Source organism: Tigriopus californicus, chromosome 12 (genome assembly GCF_007210705.1).
Source record: "Tigriopus californicus strain San Diego chromosome 12, Tcal_SD_v2.1, whole genome shotgun sequence".
NCBI lineage: Eukaryota > Metazoa > Arthropoda > Copepoda > Harpacticoida > Harpacticidae > Tigriopus > Tigriopus californicus.
In genome coordinates this window covers 6,799,592-6,817,729 of record NC_081451.1, presented here as the reverse complement: position 1 = coordinate 6,817,729, position 18,138 = coordinate 6,799,592, and the positions used below count along the sequence as shown (strand labels likewise).

Genomic DNA, 18,138 nt, shown 5'->3' with positions numbered 1-18,138 from the left:
AGACGAGGACTCATAAGTTACCTTGAATGAAATGCTTTCCGATCAGCACGATGGCTAACCGTGAGCGTGATCTGGCTTTTTATTGAGACATCAATTATAACATTAACACGAAAGGAAAGGAGTAACTAGTGCAGAGAACGGAATCACACGGGATTATTAGCAACCCATTGGACCAGACGTAGAAAGGTATGCAACCGCATACTTCCCTCACACTTCCCTCTTGTCTTGGAAGGGGATGAAACAAGGCCAACATTGACCAGCTACATTTATTGTATGTAGTAGATTATCCAGTACCAGCAAACCCATCTTCTTTCTAGAGAGGGGAGAGTACATCTTTTCCAGCTGCGGAGCGTCTTCATTTCAAGACCCAGATTAGAAATGTTGTGTTGAAGTCATCAAATTGGCAGAAACATCAATGGTTATGGTGGATAAAAGAAAACATGGAATGAATGAATTTTAAGGCCATTTTCAATTCCTCTTGATCTTCAAGTGTGCTTCTAAAGATCTAAAAAGTGCCAAAAAATGAGCCGTCAAGCCCGCCACTTTTCATGGGCAAGGAACGAGAAGGCAGAAGGAGAGAAGAGGAAGAAGGAGAAGGACAGGGAGAAGGAGAGGGAGCAACCTTGGCCTTTGATTCTGGTTGAGTGGATTTGGCTTTATCTTGATGAGCAGTCATATGTCTGGTTAGGTGATGGCGCTCTTTGAAGTCTTCTCCACAAACAACGCACCTCAAGGGCTCACTTTCCCGTCGTTGGCTCTGAATGGAATCTCTGAAATGGAACAAGAACATGTTGACGAATTTGTTTTTGAAATTCCATTCCATTATACAATATGGTGTACGTACTATATACATGTTGAGGAACAACCTGTCATTGTAAATGTATATTAACCCACTCGGTCGCTAGTTTTGAGTAACGAAAAAACTCTGAAGAATCATTATTACATTTTCAATTTTTTGAAGTCTTGGTTGTTGTCTTGAATCTAGAAATAGTGTTAAAGGTGGAAATTGAAGACCGCACTAAAGTTCCATTGGAGTTTGAACTCTGTTTGTTTACTTTACTTCTCATTGAATGGGCCATGGACGACGTTACACTGGACATATTTGACGCCGCCAAATGTATACCAATAGTATACCGGAAATTTTAGAAACCACTGAACTCAGCCTCCCGAACAGAAATTGAAAAAAATCATGGTCGCGCTCTCCAAGCCAGGCAAATTTCCTCGCCATAGACATTCGAAATTATAGGGAGGAACATGGCCAGTCTTTAGCTGTATGTTGAGGAATTCCTGTCTACCAGCACTATTTTCCTATTGTTCAAGTTTTTCAGCTGTCCAAGTTGAGGTAAACGGGGGTTACAAGATGGACGAACTGCGAAATTTGACTTGTTCGAATAAAAGTTACAAGTGACAAGAATTCGTGTAAAGTTCCAAAATATTTTTGATGTGAGTGGTTGCCAGAAACATCCAAGCACTCCTTGAAAGTGAATCAGACGTGTTTTCTTAACTACAGAGCGAAAAAGGGGCCAACTACTACACGATCCTGGAGTTCCAATGCCAATCATCTTGAATTATAAACCACAATATAATGATCAGCAGTAACCTCTTAAGTAGGATGAAGGGTGAAAACCGATCCAAGGTAAAGCCTAACTCATCGTTTTAGTCCCGTTTCGTAATGAGATCAAAGCCTACCGGGGTATACGGCGACAATTTGATAGACCTCCAGTTAAATTGAGACCTCCATGAGTGGGCATCTTCCCGTTGTGAGTTGAGTGTTCCAACTTCCTTTCAGACACCCAAAATTCTAGGTCCTTTTCATGAATTGCATGGTTGGGATTGATAAAGCGCTCAACTCTAAATTTGACTCTCGAAAACCTCATTGACATACCAACACGGGGTGATTCGTACGACGTTAGATTCATATATTTCGGCTTGGTTTCTTTTGAGTTTTCGAACGAACCAAGAAATGCTAGTTATAACCAGGGCTTTAACAGCTACCGAAAAAAATACCGCGTTAACGTTACATTTTAGAAAAAGTAACGCATCACCGTTACCCGTTACTTTTTGTGGGAAAAGAGGACCTAAAACTTTGAAAAAACGCTTATTCGATTTTTTAACGTTTGGTAAATATAACGTGAAACGAATGACCCCTGCGATTATTTATGTAATCCCATCAGTGGCAAGTGAATCATTGAATTTGAGAGTGAATTAAAAAAAATGCTTGTTAAGTAGAGAAGTGAGTAACGGTAACGGGAAGGCTAAAAATCCCGTTCCGTTACTTTTTCAGTAGAGTTACTTCAAGCCTTAGTTATAACGTTCTTGTGGATAGGTTGGAGGGTTACCACGTTCTGAGCAGAATAAATTTGGTTCAACTACACCATCACACGGAGGGAAATGACACCCAAATATTGCAATGATTTCTTCATTTCATCAAATTTTGTAAAACATTTTTTCCCCAAATATCAAAACAAAGTTTGGGAGAGATCATTGTCGGAATTCTATCTGACGGTAATTTTCTATATACTGAGGGCCAGTCTTACACGTGTGCTAGCCATGAAACTTGCTATGAACAGAATAATAAAAGCTAATCAATATGCTGATGTAGTATTGAAGTTTTGAGGGGGCCTTTCAGAGGAATGGATGTCGCTTTAAGGCAAAAGGGAACTGCATTTCAGGGACGGCGGAGCTCTTCTTTGGCATCACAACAAGGATGTACGCAGTCGGTCCGTAAGCTCTACAATATAATACGACTTAAGTCTCGCGTCAAACGAGAAAATATACCATAAAGGTTTCTTCTTCAGAGGTACACAACTACCTATGAGTGTGTGCATGCATCTCGCATGAGTACAGAGTACAATTGGGGTATTTCTTGTCGTGCTTTGTGGTGGTATTGCATTATGGGAACATTGCTAAGGCTTAGACACAATCAAAGGTGCATTTGGGGTTTCCATTTCATCAAGAGGCCTAAAAGGCCAGCCAAAATTAGATGGCACAAAGCCACGTTCATTTCATACACACTTCACATTGACCGTGGATACAAACAAACGATCAAACGTCTGTACAATCGATCTTACAAATTCGAGAACGTGGAAATGGATCCCGCAGACTGCCGCCATCCACGGGCAAAGGATTGTCTTCGTCTTTTTCTCCTTATTGAATAATGTTTCAGACCCAAAATCGATATTTCCGTGCAGAACCTTCAGATCTTGTTAAGGTTTATTGGAGGCGCTTGTGGTCAAGAAGGATCTTCGTTTCTTGCCACTTGCCACACATTTTAGACAAAACATGCAATCGACATAGGTCCATGGAAACAAATGTCAATTCAAGTCCTCAATCAGTTCAAGAAATGGAATCGGGGGCTCGTTCCTCTTTATCTTCTTGGATGAAAAATTGAGTTTTTTGGATCACTGTGCAAATATCCGTTTGGAATGTGCAAGGATCAAGGAAAAGCCAATTGTATATTGGGATGGGAAGTTGCCAGGTTTAAATTCAGCTTCAAGGCCAAGAATTCACGAAAGGTATTTTCATGGGGTCTGTCAAAGACCGTTCAAGAAAAGTGATACACGTGCATTCATTCAACATTTGAGTCGCAGTGGAGATCTTTAAATACGCCAAGCTTTCCCTATTCCTTTAGTTATGAATCCTTTGGTATGCAAATAACGAAATTAGGATTGATTTAGTTGCTAACATGGCGATATGGGCCAATTGTTCAGTAAAGATCTTTTTAACCTGATAGGACAGTATTTGGAGACTCAAGCCCTGAATTCAACAAAGTTGGCTCAATACTTTTAAAGGGAGCTTCAAATTGAACACTGGTGCAGTCAAGGAATATCGAGGGTCCGGCTTAAAAACCAGATCTAGAACAGGAAAACCGCAATATTTTCATTAGCAAGTGCAAAAAAATCAACACCAACGAAATAGTAACAAAACTACAAGTATGTCACGAAATTCGTTTCTTGTTTCGCAAAATTAACGCTGATGTTGATGACCATTTCAAAATGATGCAATTGCTCCGATCTAAAAAGAACCAAAAATATTCCTTCCTCTCTTTTCGACCTCTAAAACAGCCTTTATTTAATCGTTCTTTATTCTGACGAACCAAATAAAGGACAAATTGGCTTTTGGGGCAATCTTCCCAGAAATTGCTGACTGCCGAAGCAGTATATTTACTGGCAGTGAAATAGTTGTTATATCAAACTGAATTAAGAATAGGCAAGGCCTGCGCTGAAATCTGTGCTTGGGTTTTAGCAACATTGAAGACGTTCTCGGCTTTGAATTTTGCGTCATAGCTTACCTGTCCCCATGGTTAAAGTTTCCTTAATTGAATATACCTAAAGACCCGAGTGATTCAGAGCCAAGTTGTCAAGCAGTTTTTTGATTTGAGAATGTTACAACAAAATCCTCAACTTTTCACATTTCCATGACTTTTCTGCGCACAGGTTATTAGGGGGAGGAGACTATGAAAGTTTGATAAATTCTAATGCTGTTTTTTCATTGCGGCCTTCAGTGATTATTTGTCTAAACCGGTAATGAATTACTCACATTTTGGTCACAATAACTGGAACTAGTCCGTGCTATAAATTAATTTATAATTAGGAACGACTAAACCAATGGCTGTTCAATACTCATACTGTAATCTCGAATTTGATCTCGTAACGTTGTATGACAGAGCGCATAAAACCGGATTTTAAAAATCGTGTTAATGAGATTTACCAACAAAAGGCTTGGAGAGGGGTTTAGCAACCAAAACATGAAACTCAAAATGCTAGTTCAGAATTTTACAATGGTTTTGGGGCTATAATCTTTAAGTAAGAATAATCAAAGACCAGGTTCCTAAACGAAGTAAGTCCAAAACAGATTCCATTTAAACCAAACGACAGAGTTTCTGTGATCAATCGACTGAAGGAAAGTTTCTACCTCATTCAAACGTTTTGTCGTGGGTCTCCAAAGGGCTTTTACATTTTCACTCTTTCTCAAGCTTCTTCATCGACAGGCTTTTGAAATTCTCGCACCGAATGGCCACTTTCGCGTCTATGGAAAATACACGACACGGGAAATAGAACTCAGAGAGTTTCCAAAATAATAGGAAGACGAAAAAAAGAAGACGAAAAAAAGAAAAAATATTGCAAGTTTCCGTTTCGATATCGGTGACAAAAATAAGATTCTAGTAGTTCAGACAACTGTTTTTGTTGATGCGATTAGATTGGGCTGGAATGAGGCTCGTCATACTTCCTCGAGTCCATTCTGCTCATTGTCGACAGTCTACACGACAACGTCTATGGGGGCAGGCAGTGAGCCGACGAGCAAATAGCACCGCGGATGGATTCATTTCGTGGACACAGCTGTTCCCAGGGAGGGTAGGAGAGCCGGGTTTACCTTGAATTGCACTAGCTTCATCTCAATCTCAATGCTGGAGAGACTGAAACGCAGCTTGTGTTGTGGACAAGCTGCGATACCGATCCCACGTGGCCAGACAATGTTGCGAATAATCAATGGGCATGTGGGTAGAACTTTAAATCAAAATGGGTACCATTATGGGGACATGAAATTCTCGGATGGAAATAAAAGGAATTTGTCAGAAGTGGGATTTGAACCCACGCCCTCATACGAGGACCAGAATACCCATAGCAGATATCATCTGCAAGATTGCTCTTGAGTCTGGCGCCTTAGACCGCTCGGCCATCCTGACATGTTAGACACAAGTTGAACATTTGCTAGATTTATCAAATGTTAAACACCTCAGCATGCGTCGAATTAACAAATAGAAGGAAAAAGGAAAGGATAGAATTCTTCCAAACTACAACAAGTTGGTAGCGATGGAGTTAAAGGACAAAGAGTTGAAAACTTTATTCATAACTGTACCAACAAAAGGAGTTGGCAGCGGTGGGATTCGAACCCACGCCTCCGAGGAGACTGGTGCCTTAAACCAGCGCCTTAGACCGCTCGGCCACGCTACCTTGGGTATGTACCATCTCATTTTTTAAATACTTTTTCCAAATTTTTGGTCTCGCTGTACAAGTGCAAATTTTATCCCTAACTTCAACCTTAAAAAGTGACCCCTCCTTAAGCCAAGTAAATTTGACCGTCAAGTATTATTGACTTATTTTTCCAGGGTGAAACAAATCGATCATGATAAGAACTGGCGGGTTATTTTAAGGGGACTCGGAAGAATCACAAAACATCATTTTAAAGAATTACTGTTTCAGTTTTTGAAGACAAATGAACGTGGTAACGAATTGATAGCATGCCGTTGTGAATGATGCAACACTGTTCAGCAAAGAAAATGAATTTTTCGGCTTCAAGAATAGGTTGCGTGAGATGATCAAACGAACTTCTTAAGCTTGCGTAAATCGATCCAGAAAGGCTTGAGCTATCGAGCACCAAAAACTGAGCTAATCATTTCAAAATAAGATGAGCAAACGAGGCATTTGTTACAAAGAAGTTGAACTTGATTAAAATATGAGCTCTCTGGCCGTAATATCTTGCAAACCTAAGGCCGTTTTGTATCAAAGCCTATGACTCGCCCCCACGGAAGAAAAACCATGATTCTATCCGCAGTGCTCGTTACCAGAGGCAAGGCTCGAAGCAACTATCCCATTCAACCCAGGGATCTGGTTTGGGCGAGCGACTTTGAATTGCCACGACTCAAGGAGTATAAGAGGTTACGAAAAAGTCATACCTTTCCTTGGTTTCTAATCGGTTGTGATGGGTTCTCATGTGATAGACTAGATCTGATGTCATACGAAACGTAATGCCACATTTAGCGCAGGTATTAGAGGCTCCGGACAATCCCAGAGGCAGGCCTCTTACGCCACCAGAAGGAACCATAAATCCCCGAGACAGGACTTCAACCGGGCTCATTTCTGTTGAAGGTGTTGGGACAGGCGGATGGAAGCTTGACGACCCAAGGAACCGTCGATTAGTAGAGGTAAAATCGGAGAACCCAAAATCACTGAACCCTGAAAAGAAAGAAACCACTGAAAACGCTTGAAATTCACAAGGTTCTCAACCAGCAGATCTAAAAATGTTTGGTACACTGGTGCGACGGTAAACGTTATTCTCCACCGATTAGTTGGCGTTGCTACTTTTTCAAACTTAACCTAAACTTATCAACCCTAACCTAACCTTACCTTACCTAACCTAACCCAACCTAACCTAACACGATATTAATAGCCCTTAAAGCCTCTATCTAAACCTTTCTAACAGTTTGTCACAAATTTAAAAATGAGCACCGCTAACTAATCGGTGGAGAATAAGGTTTATCCTGATGCGACTAAGGTCTTTGAGCGACTAATCCAGTATGGTTGGTAAGATAGCACTTGACATCAGCGTTGCCATGTCACTGGTGCAGGGAGGCCAAATTCGGGCTAAAAAGTGGCCATTTAAAGGTCATAATTAAGGTAGTCATTTTGGTAGTGTGCCAAACGTAGCAATTGGAGCCCAATTCAATCGCCTATGTTGCTTTTGCATCTTGTAGTTCATGCCTAGTTATGTGCCCATGGTTCGCATATCAAGTTAGGGCTTGGAAGCTCGGCTAGAAAACGTATTCAAATCCCGAAATTTGACGTGAATAAAGATACAATTTTAGATGGAATCGCCTTTGTGTGGCTGCTGAGTTTCAAAAGTAGACCATATTAAAATATTTGGCCTTCGCAGAGACAACTTGGCCACACTGCTTGAGATTTGGCAACTAACCATATCAAGAGGGTGACCAATATGGCAAAGGCTATTCAAAAATATGATTGCATACAACGCATTTCTTGAGGCAAAAAAGACGAAAAATGACGTTCAGACATTGATTTCTAAACCCTTTAGAAACGGGCAGGTTTCTTGAAAAAGAACCAAAACGGTCTTCTAGGGAATGACTCGATTTTATCTTGACTTTTGTCGTGCACCGTCAGAAATAATGAAACCACACAATGTATATGGGCAATAATAAACCTATCCAGACTGGCGAATTTGCAATGAATGATAACGAAAAGTGTGTCAGATTTTTTTCTACAATCCTGCCACGTTGTGTCACCTTTAGTCCCTTACCAATTCTGAATATCAAAAAAAGGAACAGTCAAAATTTGTATGATTTAGTTTGTATATTCTAAAACTAGGGCTGTTCGCATCTATAGAGCTTGTCAAGTGAACACGTTCATGAACAACTGACGTTATTCCATGGGGTAAAATCAAAGAAATTGAAATTGAACTTACCTATTTTCTGCACATTTATGATGTCGATTTGAAAAAAATAATGAAGAGGCTAGTTCCATTTACTTTAGTACTCGTACGATTCACTTTTGTCGGAAGCAAAGCATTTAAATTTGTTGGAAATTGCACTAACACTGTTAAACTTGTACCTTCTAATGAACATTTTTCTCCTGGTCTGATATTTTGGGAAACTTATCAGTAAACCAATCAGCAACGCTAATGTACAAACCAAAGTCATAAGCATGTCATTTACAATGCCCAACTATGGATGTATGCCTAAAGAAACACCTCATTATCGTTTGCACATGATCGTACCTAGGAGTCGCTTGAAAATGGGAATGGTCGAAGAGCCAAGCGATAAATGCGACGAGTGTGACGGAGGCGTTATCTGAGTCGAAGCAGAAGTAGAAATATGAGCTTGGGCCAGAGGTTGGGACATAACTGTCATTGGGGAGTGATCCAATATCCTCGGAATCGAGTACGGAGATGAGTTCGTGGATGAGATGAGCGAGCACTCATGGGACTCATCCAATCGCTGGCTTTCAAAACGACTAGAATGGATTAAGAAAAGGCAATCATCAAGTATTTCTTCAAAAAGTGGGGCCATGGAACAACATAGTATACACCTAAGCTTCCAATTTTGAAAACTAAGTACGGATTAAATCTCACCTTGTCATCTGGTTAGATGGATGGCCATACAGAACTCGCTTGGGGAAACTGGTAAATGCACTTTTGGACGCCCCCAATTCCTCGTCGTCCTCAGCTGACGAGGCCAAAAAAGCCACATTGAAGGTGCGTTTGGTGGCGGACTTGGGCATGATAGACCTGGATCTCAGCCCCTGAAGAACCTTTTCCTTCTCCAATAAGTCCTCCTCGGCTTGGAGTTTGGACATGTCTTGATGACAACGATCAGATTCTTCACTTCACCCTTCGGACCTTTCGGTTGGCTACAACCACTCTGTGTGTGTCATGGATATCCTCCAATCCCCTGTCTGGTGGGATTGGTGACTGTGGGTGGCCTCACGGGCACTGACAAAAATATATCCAGTCCCACTTTAAATTTCATGGGAACAAAATGATTATTGCGAGCCTTTCCCATGAAGGTCCTAATAGGCTTTTTCGTGTTGAGATTTGAAATCACTAGAGTCCATCTTATTTTTTTCCAGTGTGTAACTTTCCATGGCGAGATTTCGGCTGCTTGGTGAGGCTTTTCTCCCATTTTGATCGTGGTGGTGGTGGTGGTGGTGGTTGTGGCGGTGGTTGGGTCCCATTCTCGTTAGGCGCTTTCCTCTACGGATTTTCTTCCCGCATTTACGCTTCCTTAAACTCGACCAGACGTCGGTTCATGTTTAGGATATTGAAAATATGATAATGATAAGATCACAAGAAATGTTCCGCTATGCTGAACCAAAGTATCCTATGCTTATTGTCATTTGTTTCTCTTAGACTTTTGAAAGGTTCAAAAATGTGTCTGGTCGTGTGGGTTGAGATGGTCGTCCCCCCCAAGATGAGCACGGACAAGAAATGGAATTGCGCTACTATTTCAAGTCACTCTACCCTGTCCCAACACGGGACGTGTGTGGCAAAATCAGGGTCATAGTGGATTAAAAAGTATTATCTCGATTTATAGTTAATCGAATTTCAATCAACTCGAATCTTGAGCATGACCCGACACTTCTAAGATGTTCTGGTTGGTTTTTGCCTGACTCAAGAATAGCCCGTTGGCCTCTGAAACTCAGCTGACTCCTTAGTATCGTAGTACAGCAGTATGAGCCAACCAACCCAAGGGAGGGGGAACTCTCTCTCGTTTTCATTCCGTCCCTGGACCTCTCTCTTTGTCTCTGTTCTATCCATGATCCTCTCCACTTAAATTAAGTGTGTCCCGAGTTCTTGGGAGGGCATTTGCTGCCTCCAACAACTACAACAGCAACAACAACTGTTGTTCATGGGGCTCACCGTATAGGAAAGTCGCCCGAAAGTTCATTGTATTGTGGAGATCCATGGATTGCGACGAATCACATTGGAACCACATAGGAATTTCTAATGAGCTACCCATTGTACATCAGAGTGACTTGAGGAAAGCAGGCTTAGGATGGGACACCGCAAATTGTTTGGTAAGATGAAGAGGAGGGGATATAATATTCAATTAGGACAATGACGACAACGAAACTTGAAATAACACGGTGGCAATAGAGACATGTTTCAAGGGGGTGATTATTGATTCGCCAAGAGAGGATTGTGATGGTTTGACTTTACAAACGCATTGACCTTGGAATTTAAGAATTGTACATCAAAGCATACTCCCAATAATAATGTTGGGTTTCTGGAAGTTCGAACCGCTATGTCGGCTTTTTAGCGCAAAGGACGTCAGTTAGGGTTTCCAAATGGACCGAAAAACGAGTAAAGAAAAAAAGACCAATATACAGGAATGACTTTTGAAGCAACCCTGGTTCCGAGTGAGAAAAGCAAGGGTCACGTCTTGAAATTAAACAACCAAAGCGATTTGGATCGTTCTTCTGTACTCTTCTGGCTCCATTCTTTTTGGAGCCATGAGCAGGAGTAGAGTCTTGTTGGAAGGTGCACTTGCTCTCGTGGTAGTTAGCCTTGATCCAGGGGATGATGTGGTCCTTCAGGAGCTTCAAGTACACCCCTAGGTTGACCCTAAACATCTCTGGGATGAAGATTGGTGGGCACACCTTCCTCTCCATCACTCCCCATCACTCCTAGGAACAGTGCTGGGTCGGGTCCGGACTCAAGTCCAAGTGCGCACGAGTCTTTTACTCGATTTTGGAGAAATTGACCGGACTCGTCAAAAGAAAAGTGCGAGTCCAGCTTTGGCCGGATTCGCCCAAGCAATACCTAGGACCATCACAGAATGAGGTTTCTTGGGGTTGGGGCAGAATTTCATGTGGTCAGGAGTATTGACAAAGACCAGGTACTTCCTATTCCTCCGATTGCTAAACTTGTCCAAGGACACCTGTAACAAGAGGATTGGGCATGACAATTGGCAAAGCTAAGCCACTTTGTTATAAATACCAGGTGCGTCAGAAAGAACAATACTGGTAATTCTTTTTGTTCTACATCCGAAAATAAATGAGTTAGCATAACAAAACAGAAAATAAATGGACAGATGTGGGTTAGACAGAAATCAAATTATAACAATAAGACTTCAAAACCTGATTTTGACTACGGCAAATCACAAATCAGGAAGCCTTTGCTGTCCTCCTCCGCGCAGACCTACCCGGATCTCAGGCTTTTAAGGTCACTGGGATAAGCTGGAGTGCAATTTTTTGGCATGAAAAAGCTCATGAAAGATGATTGTTGATTTAAATAGTGGGTTGTTGTGGACTTTTTAATTCACACGAGGAGTGAAAAATGTCTAGAAGGAAATCCAGAATGACATTTATGGATGGTGGCGGGTCAGATCGAAATGCTTAAGTTTCCCGTTGGACAAATCATCAAATTCTTCAGCTGGTCAAGTTTTAGGAAGAGGGAAAGCCTTTAACTGATGAATTAATGTGAAGCACTCATATTGTCTGCTCTAAGATTATCCTATTCACGATTAAAGGCTTGGGTGTTGCCACAATCATCTTGATTTCAGATCTTTGATCAAGCTGAAAATCAGTTTAAACCCTTAGAATTTCAAGAAAGTCGGTTTTTAGGCCTCAGAAAAGAACGGGAATAAAGCTGGTCAATATGTCTTTAGAATTGTATCCAAACATTGTACCGTAACGACTTTATTTGGGATCCTAGAACCGGCAAAGGAGTCTTCTAACCCTGTCTGGTATGAAAAAGAATTCCGTCTCTCTGCGGCCAATTACATGGATATGATGGCAAGTACAATTGCAAATTATAAGCCAGAAGTGGGGGGAGGACCAAGGCGGAGTGTCTCTATTCAAATAAGATGGTCCTCTGGTCCTCACAACTAACAAAACAAAGGCCTATTCTAAGGCCGTGCATAAACCATTTTTGATCAAGGACAAAAGTCTTTATTTTAATTTGGCAAATTACAACCAAAGCCTGCAAAACAAAATTCTGCTCCCAAAAAGCCCTGTATGTCACGCTCACCCACACCTATAGGGGCTTCAACTCTCTATTCAGCCTCATCACTTGATCTGTGTTCCGTCATCATCAGAAGTCATAAATGAACGCCAAAAGTAAGCTGATGTATAGCTTAAGTTGACTAATTTCTCAAGAGATTGCAAGTGAAATTTCGACTAAATCATTGTGGACGTTCAAACTTTTTGGTCTGAAAGTCTTGTTCCTTCTGACGCATCCAGTACTTGAGCTCCCCAAACGTTACAAGGGGATGTTCCCACCCGGTATGAAAAAATGATTAACATGATTTCTTTTTTGTGATGAAATTTTGAATTATCTTCCTTAGATGAAAATATGGAAAGTTTCTGGCTAATGTAGTAAAAAGTATAGAAATAGGTAATTATGAATACAATAAAAGATGTGCAGTTTTGCCTCAAATGACAGCACCTTATTGCTTTTTTCCATTTACGCATCTGTCAAAGAGCTTTGACAAAAAGTAAAATCGGCCTTGCTTCGCTGTTTTCCACTCCTCTAGTTAAAGGTCTTTCTGACTTGCCTAAGAAGAAGTTCTTCTCGTCCAAAAAATTGATGATGTCCTCCTTGCCTTTTTTCTTCAATGGCCAACCACTTGGACATGGTAGAAGTAGAGAGCTGATTGGTGAGAAAATGGCAAATCTACATTAACAAGATTGACCATAGAAAAAGTAACATAGAAGAGTTTTCGATTTCGAGTTTTCGAGTTTTACTGCAGCTGAATCGGAGACTAGAATAGTGCACCTCTAGCTAATGGAAAGCAGCGCCTCTACAATCAGAAACTATACTCTAGCAGCCGGTCAGCTGACATTCACTCGTTCTGAAAATTAGCCCGCCTGGCTAGCTCTCATCGCACTCGCTAGGAGTTGCTTCCTCTATGGATTGACCTTCTTTCTTGGTGTCTGTTTGAACGCTGGGTGACGTATGCCAATGCATGGAGTACGTCAGTACTGGAGCGGAAAGCTCGAACCAAGCTGAAACTCCTCTTAGCAATGAATTTCATCTTCATGTTCAAGCACTCCATTAGGAGATAACGCAAAAACTAAAACGTCTTCTTGCCAGGTTTCAGACAGCTTTCCTCTCCAATGCTGACGTATGTACTCCTTGGCTGGTGTTAACATTTACTAGAGGTCTAGAGAGAAAAATGACGCCCAAAGATTGTTTCAGCTGTTCTTTGCCCTGGATTCGTAAATTTCCAGTAACTTCTTTATTTGATATCTTACTCCACAGAAAACATAAATATCAAATCAGGGTTCCAGGAAAGGCTGGATTTTGAAAATAAGACTACATTAAAACATTTTTGTACTTTTAAAGATCTCAATTGTTAGAAATAACTATGCGGAGTAAAGTGAATGGTAGATTCATAGGCATGTATATAAGTAAAGCAAATGAGTTATATTGCCGGATTGAGAGGCACAATCTGAATCCAAAAATGACTTGTTCATCGTTTGTTCCGAACTTTGTTCCATATTTGTGTTCAAGTTTATCATGTAGGTTTCAGCGGGTTAATGAATATCCTATTACCCTTTTTTGCTTGAAATTGGGTAATTCAAGAAAAAGCTCTAAGATTTCGTCACAATACAATCTCATAGTTTTGCGAGGATGACTATTTTCTCTCCAGATTTCTACCTTATTATCTTGTGCATGCTAAGGTAAGCTTTTTACCATGCAGCTTGCTTGAAGTCAGGCATCGTCATACACTCTGCCTGATGATATTGATGAGGGGTACTGCGAAAATTAAAAGCTTGCGTTAAAACTGTTTCATTCTTCTGAAATAAGTCACACTTCTAATGTTTCACAATCAAAAGAACTTCAATAACCTAATGTTCTTTTGAGACATTGCAATGGAGGTTCTCTCTCAAGTATAATTAGGAGTTGAGTTGTCATCATTTTACAGTACTTCGCACTTTTCTACAATAGGGTACTTTCAACTTGGACTTAGTATTGAAATTATGCCTCGACACATCTCATAACTCAATATACATCTAGATTTAAGGTATGGTAACTAATATCATATGAAACCTGTGAGAAAAAGAATTGAAAACAAATGGAAAGTAATACATACTGCAGATCGATTCGTATCGTTTGCGTTCCCATTTGGAAGTGGCTTGAAAAACGGGACGAATTTGTTGTATAACTCTGCTCGCAGGTCTTTAAGGTATTTCCATTGGTACAAGATTGCAAGGCCCCTCGTTCAAATATCCTTCACGTCAATGGTTCATTGTGCAACGAGTACTTATTGGAGTTCTGTTGTCAATGTCAGCAAGCCAAATTGTGACCCAATGAGGGCCGGGACTCATAATTTGGAAATAGATCTTCGGATATCAGCTATCCCTCTAGTCATTTACATGAGACAAGGAAAAACAGAAAGCAAATGTGAAGAAACCTTTTTATGTTCCTGAATTAATTTAGTTCCTTCCTGGGCAAAGGTTTTTCCAGGACTCTCCACATATTCCGAGTGTTTCAAGTTTCTCCTATCAACATGTGCGTACGAACGGTGGTTGTTATCGGTCGAAAAATCGAGCCATATCTAAAGTGAGGTGAGCTTTCTCTGCAGAACAAAAGTGTACCTGGAACAAATGCATGCATGACAAGTAAGAAGTGGTGGAGAATTACTGTTTCGTTCTCTGTTGGAATTGTGCTCCAAAGTGGTGGGACTATGTTGGTCCTTCTTGTTTTAAATTTGGTCCATTTGGCTCACTCTCACGTGAGTTTGACCTTTCCCCCTGCTCGGAAATATGACTTGGACTTTTTGGACACTGTGAGGTAAACCCAAATTGTGATTGTATTTGAACAAGATATGCTCTCGAGGGAAACGAACCGAGATTGTTCAAAGTCTATCTGCTTGGGGCCCCTGGAGGGATTACATACAAAAACTACAGAGACAGAGCATACATTGGTCTCATTGTTCCTAAGTTTAGTCTCTATGTTTCTCATTTGGGCTTGATTTAAGTGCAGCATATGTACTTTGAATTCGTGAATACTCTCCCGAAGTTGGACGGTAATTTAAGACAAAAACAAGGGTGACGATAATTTACCATGGTTTGGTTATACGCGCCCCTAAAAAGTATTTTTGAAAAATGACTCACCTCTCTCTACTGGTGGGTACTTGCAATTGCGATCGAAAATTCAATGACCATAATAATCTTGAGCACAATTATTCATGGGAAATGGAAAATATTTTACATCCTTTTTGACATTTTGGAAATGTTTCAGAACCAGCGGTCTTTGCGGAATGGAAAAGGGAGCCAATAGTACAAAGATCCAAGCAAACCGTAGCCTGAAGGTCCAATGGCATCTGGGTTATCCGCATCGCGGGTCTTACCGTATTCGCCTGTTCAATGAGGCCAAGACCGTGGACTCCTATTTGACCCCGGGGGAGGATTTCGTAGCAAGTACACCCACTGATGTGAGTGCAAACCAAATTTCTGCCTAGAATGTCTACATCATAGATTTATAGACCTCCTTACGTTATGGCGAGTAGCCAGTTTATGGAACATGCCCTGAATAATGAACGAGTGGTGATTTCAGGCTCAAGAAGCGAGTGTATCCATCCCAGATGTGGAATGCAATGATTGCACTATTCAATTGGAGCGACAGGCCTTGGAATGGGGAGAAAATTACCGCTTTCACAGTTGTGCTGATGTGGCCATATCCCGTGTAAGACCAAATGGACAAAAAAAAAGAGTATCAATCATAATTAGTATAGCGAGCAGTTCAGCACCTTACGTCAAGATCAGCTACGTAGTTCGTGTTGTAGGACGCTTCAATTCGTTTTCTGGTTCATTCCCATTGGGCAAGGGCTAAAGTCAAATTTATTCAAATCTCAAATGGTGTTCACATTCCTTTCCCATTTACTTTCTCACTGACTGGTCGGATTCGATCTTGTCCCCAAGGGAGTCTTCAAATTGTTTGACGCTTTTAGACCTTCATCGAGGATTGCACGGGTCACGGCAACCCTGGATCCGGTTCTTGCTCGTGTGACAAGCTCTATCATGGCCCCAGATGCCAGTTCAAAGACGATTGCCTATCGGATTCAGATTGCAACAACCGAGGTGAGTCGATCTCTTAGAGCATTTTGGTCCGTCGACCACGACAAAAAAGGATTAAGGATTCACGAACTGGCGCTTGCCTGTTTAAAACAGGGAAATGTGTGGAAGTGGAAGGCTCATCTTTGCCCAACTTTCAATGCTTTTGCGAATTCGGATATTTTGGGCGGAACTGCCAAAAAGAGTCCAAGCTCAAGACCAAGGAGTTTGTCGAGAGCGATTATCAGAAGCTCGCAACTCGTGGCGTGGAATTTCTTTGGCAATTCAAAGGCGACGAGGTCGATGCCATTGTCATTGCTGACACTCAAAGCTATGTTGCTGTTGGTGAGTGCCGAGAAGGAACACAGGAAGACAGGACGACAGGAATCATTGGTTTCCATTCCCATTTTCTGTGCAGGGTGGAAACCAAAAGACTTGACCACAAGCTGCTACGAGTTTCCTCCAGATGCGGGTGCCTACAACTCGGGAGCCCTTCACGAAATGGATTGTAGCGATATCGTTATAGGCACTGCCCGAGGATCAACCAGTAGGATTGAGGACTATTACACTCGTGACAGGTTAGCCGCCCCTCCCCTCCCACGTACAGACTAGTAGTGTGTATATTTAATGGTCCACCTCATCAATTATTCGAGCCTTATCGATTGTAGGTCCACGCCAAGGTTAGACTCGGTATATGGAGGGAAATCGGATTTGACGGGCGCCCTGGGATGGGAAGAAGATGGAAAGACGTATATTCGATTCACGAAACCTCGACGGTCCACCGAGAAAACCGATCATACCTTTGGAGAGAGCTTGGAGATCATTTGGGCGTTTGGACAGGACACGGACTTCTATCGTATTGACGAAATCAAGTATCATGGACCCAATCGAGGCCACGAAACCCTTCGTGAGTAGAACCTCAAGCACGCAACAGAGAGCAACGAACTGGCTGACTTTTGTAGACGGCATGCGGCATGTCAATTCTATTTTCAGATTTGAGGGACGATGGCTCCATTCATATGCCTGTCGCCAAAGAGACCGTCATTCTGTCAGTAGCAGTGGCCTTGATTGTCTTACTGATTATCATCCAAACCATTCAAAACTGCAGCAAGGGAAAGTTGTGTTGCACAGCCAAATGAAATTCTGCCAAACCCTGGGCTTTCCTCTCAACATTTCTTCTTGACGCCTGATGCACAATCCGAAACAAATGATAAGGTTGTGGCTGAATTATTGCTTTGGAAAATCAAGAATAAATTGCTCTTCTTGGTCTGAGAGGTTGAAATATTTTTTAGTATGAGCATTATAAGCAAGGAAGACATTTTTTTCGATTCTCACGTATCTCGATCTAGGCCAATAATGAGGGAAAACTGACCAAAGGAATCAAAAACATTGACAGAAATAAATATAGGAAAACTTATGGGTACATTTACATGCTATCAGATGCTATTTCAATGATGAAATACATACTAAAAATGAAAAAAAATTCGAATGATGGGATCAAATGAATTTTCAAAACCGAGGTTGCCAAAAAACCTTGCAAAATAAAGGCTACATCCACCGCATCCCAAAGTCACGTAACAAATCAGGTTGGATAAAAAAATGTCAACACTGACTTGATGTATCAAAAAATCAGGGTCACAATCAAGGTCAATGGTCACAATGTCTAGAGACCCCAAGAACGTCCATAACGTGATGCGTTTTTCCCAAGAGGTCACCTTGCCACCTCCCCCCTATTTCACTTAATCAAGCTATGTATAGTGATATGTATGGAACATTTTTTTTAATGAGGGTTTTTCTCTATTGGACAGTTATTGTATTGATATACGTATGCATGGAGTAACAA

The 18,138-nt window shown here is 41.3% G+C and overlaps 2 protein-coding genes and 2 non-coding genes across 5 annotated transcripts; 1 reads left to right on the top strand and 3 right to left on the bottom strand.

Annotated features, from left to right (window-relative positions):
* Window positions 1-10: 10 nt before the first annotated feature.
* On the bottom strand, window positions 11-9,219 carry LOC131892334 (uncharacterized). The gene is made up of 4 exons (XM_059242145.1): window positions 8,866-9,219; window positions 8,512-8,747; window positions 6,677-6,956; window positions 11-770 (listed from the first exon to the last, which is right to left on the bottom strand). The coding sequence occupies exons 1-4, from the start codon at window positions 9,087-9,089 to the stop codon at window positions 506-508; spliced, it is 1,005 nt and encodes a 334-aa protein (XP_059098128.1). The 5' UTR covers window positions 9,090-9,219; the 3' UTR covers window positions 11-505.
* Window positions 5,571-5,686, bottom strand: Trnal-caa (transfer RNA leucine (anticodon CAA)). The gene is made up of 2 exons: window positions 5,649-5,686; window positions 5,571-5,616 (listed from the first exon to the last, which is right to left on the bottom strand). It is a non-coding gene; the product is annotated as a tRNA-Leu (tRNA).
* Trnal-aag (transfer RNA leucine (anticodon AAG)) lies at window positions 5,873-5,954 on the bottom strand. The gene has a single exon. It is a non-coding gene; the product is annotated as a tRNA-Leu (tRNA).
* A 5,363-nt stretch (window positions 9,220-14,582) lies between the features above and the next one.
* Window positions 14,583-17,567, top strand: LOC131892331 (uncharacterized). 2 transcript variants are annotated; one of them, XM_059242142.1, is made up of 8 exons: window positions 14,583-14,861; window positions 15,484-15,676; window positions 15,799-15,927; window positions 16,193-16,322; window positions 16,413-16,640; window positions 16,714-16,873; window positions 16,964-17,202; window positions 17,289-17,567. In XM_059242142.1, exons 1-8 carry the CDS (start codon window positions 14,851-14,853, stop codon window positions 17,432-17,434), a joined length of 1,236 nt encoding a protein of 411 aa, XP_059098125.1. In that variant the 5' UTR covers window positions 14,583-14,850; the 3' UTR covers window positions 17,435-17,567. The 2 variants fall into 2 exon arrangements, with proteins under 2 accessions (XP_059098125.1, XP_059098124.1); XM_059242141.1 differs by having other exon boundaries at window positions 14,584-15,033.
* Window positions 17,568-18,138: the final 571 nt, after the last annotated feature.

Bases quoted from the DNA above. Each gene is read 5' to 3' on its own strand.
- LOC131892334 (XM_059242145.1), bottom strand. From the start codon at position 9,089: ATGTCCAAACTCCAAGCCGAGGAGGACTTATTGGAGAAGGAAAAGGTT. The intron at 8,748-8,865 runs GTGAGATTTAAT...AATCCATTCTAG, and splicing joins CCATCTAACCAGATGACAAG to TCGTTTTGAAAGCCAGCGAT. The intron at 771-6,676 runs GTATGACTTTTT...GTTCCATTTCAG, and splicing joins CGATTAGAAACCAAGGAAAG to AGATTCCATTCAGAGCCAAC.
- LOC131892331 (XM_059242141.1), top strand. From the start codon at position 14,855: ATGACAAGTAAGAAGTGGTGGAGAATTACTGTTTCGTTCTCTGTTGGA. The intron at 15,677-15,798 runs GTGAGTGCAAAC...TGGTGATTTCAG, and splicing joins TAGCAAGTACACCCACTGAT to GCTCAAGAAGCGAGTGTATC. The intron at 17,203-17,288 runs GTGAGTAGAACC...TTCTATTTTCAG, and splicing joins TCGAGGCCACGAAACCCTTC to ATTTGAGGGACGATGGCTCC.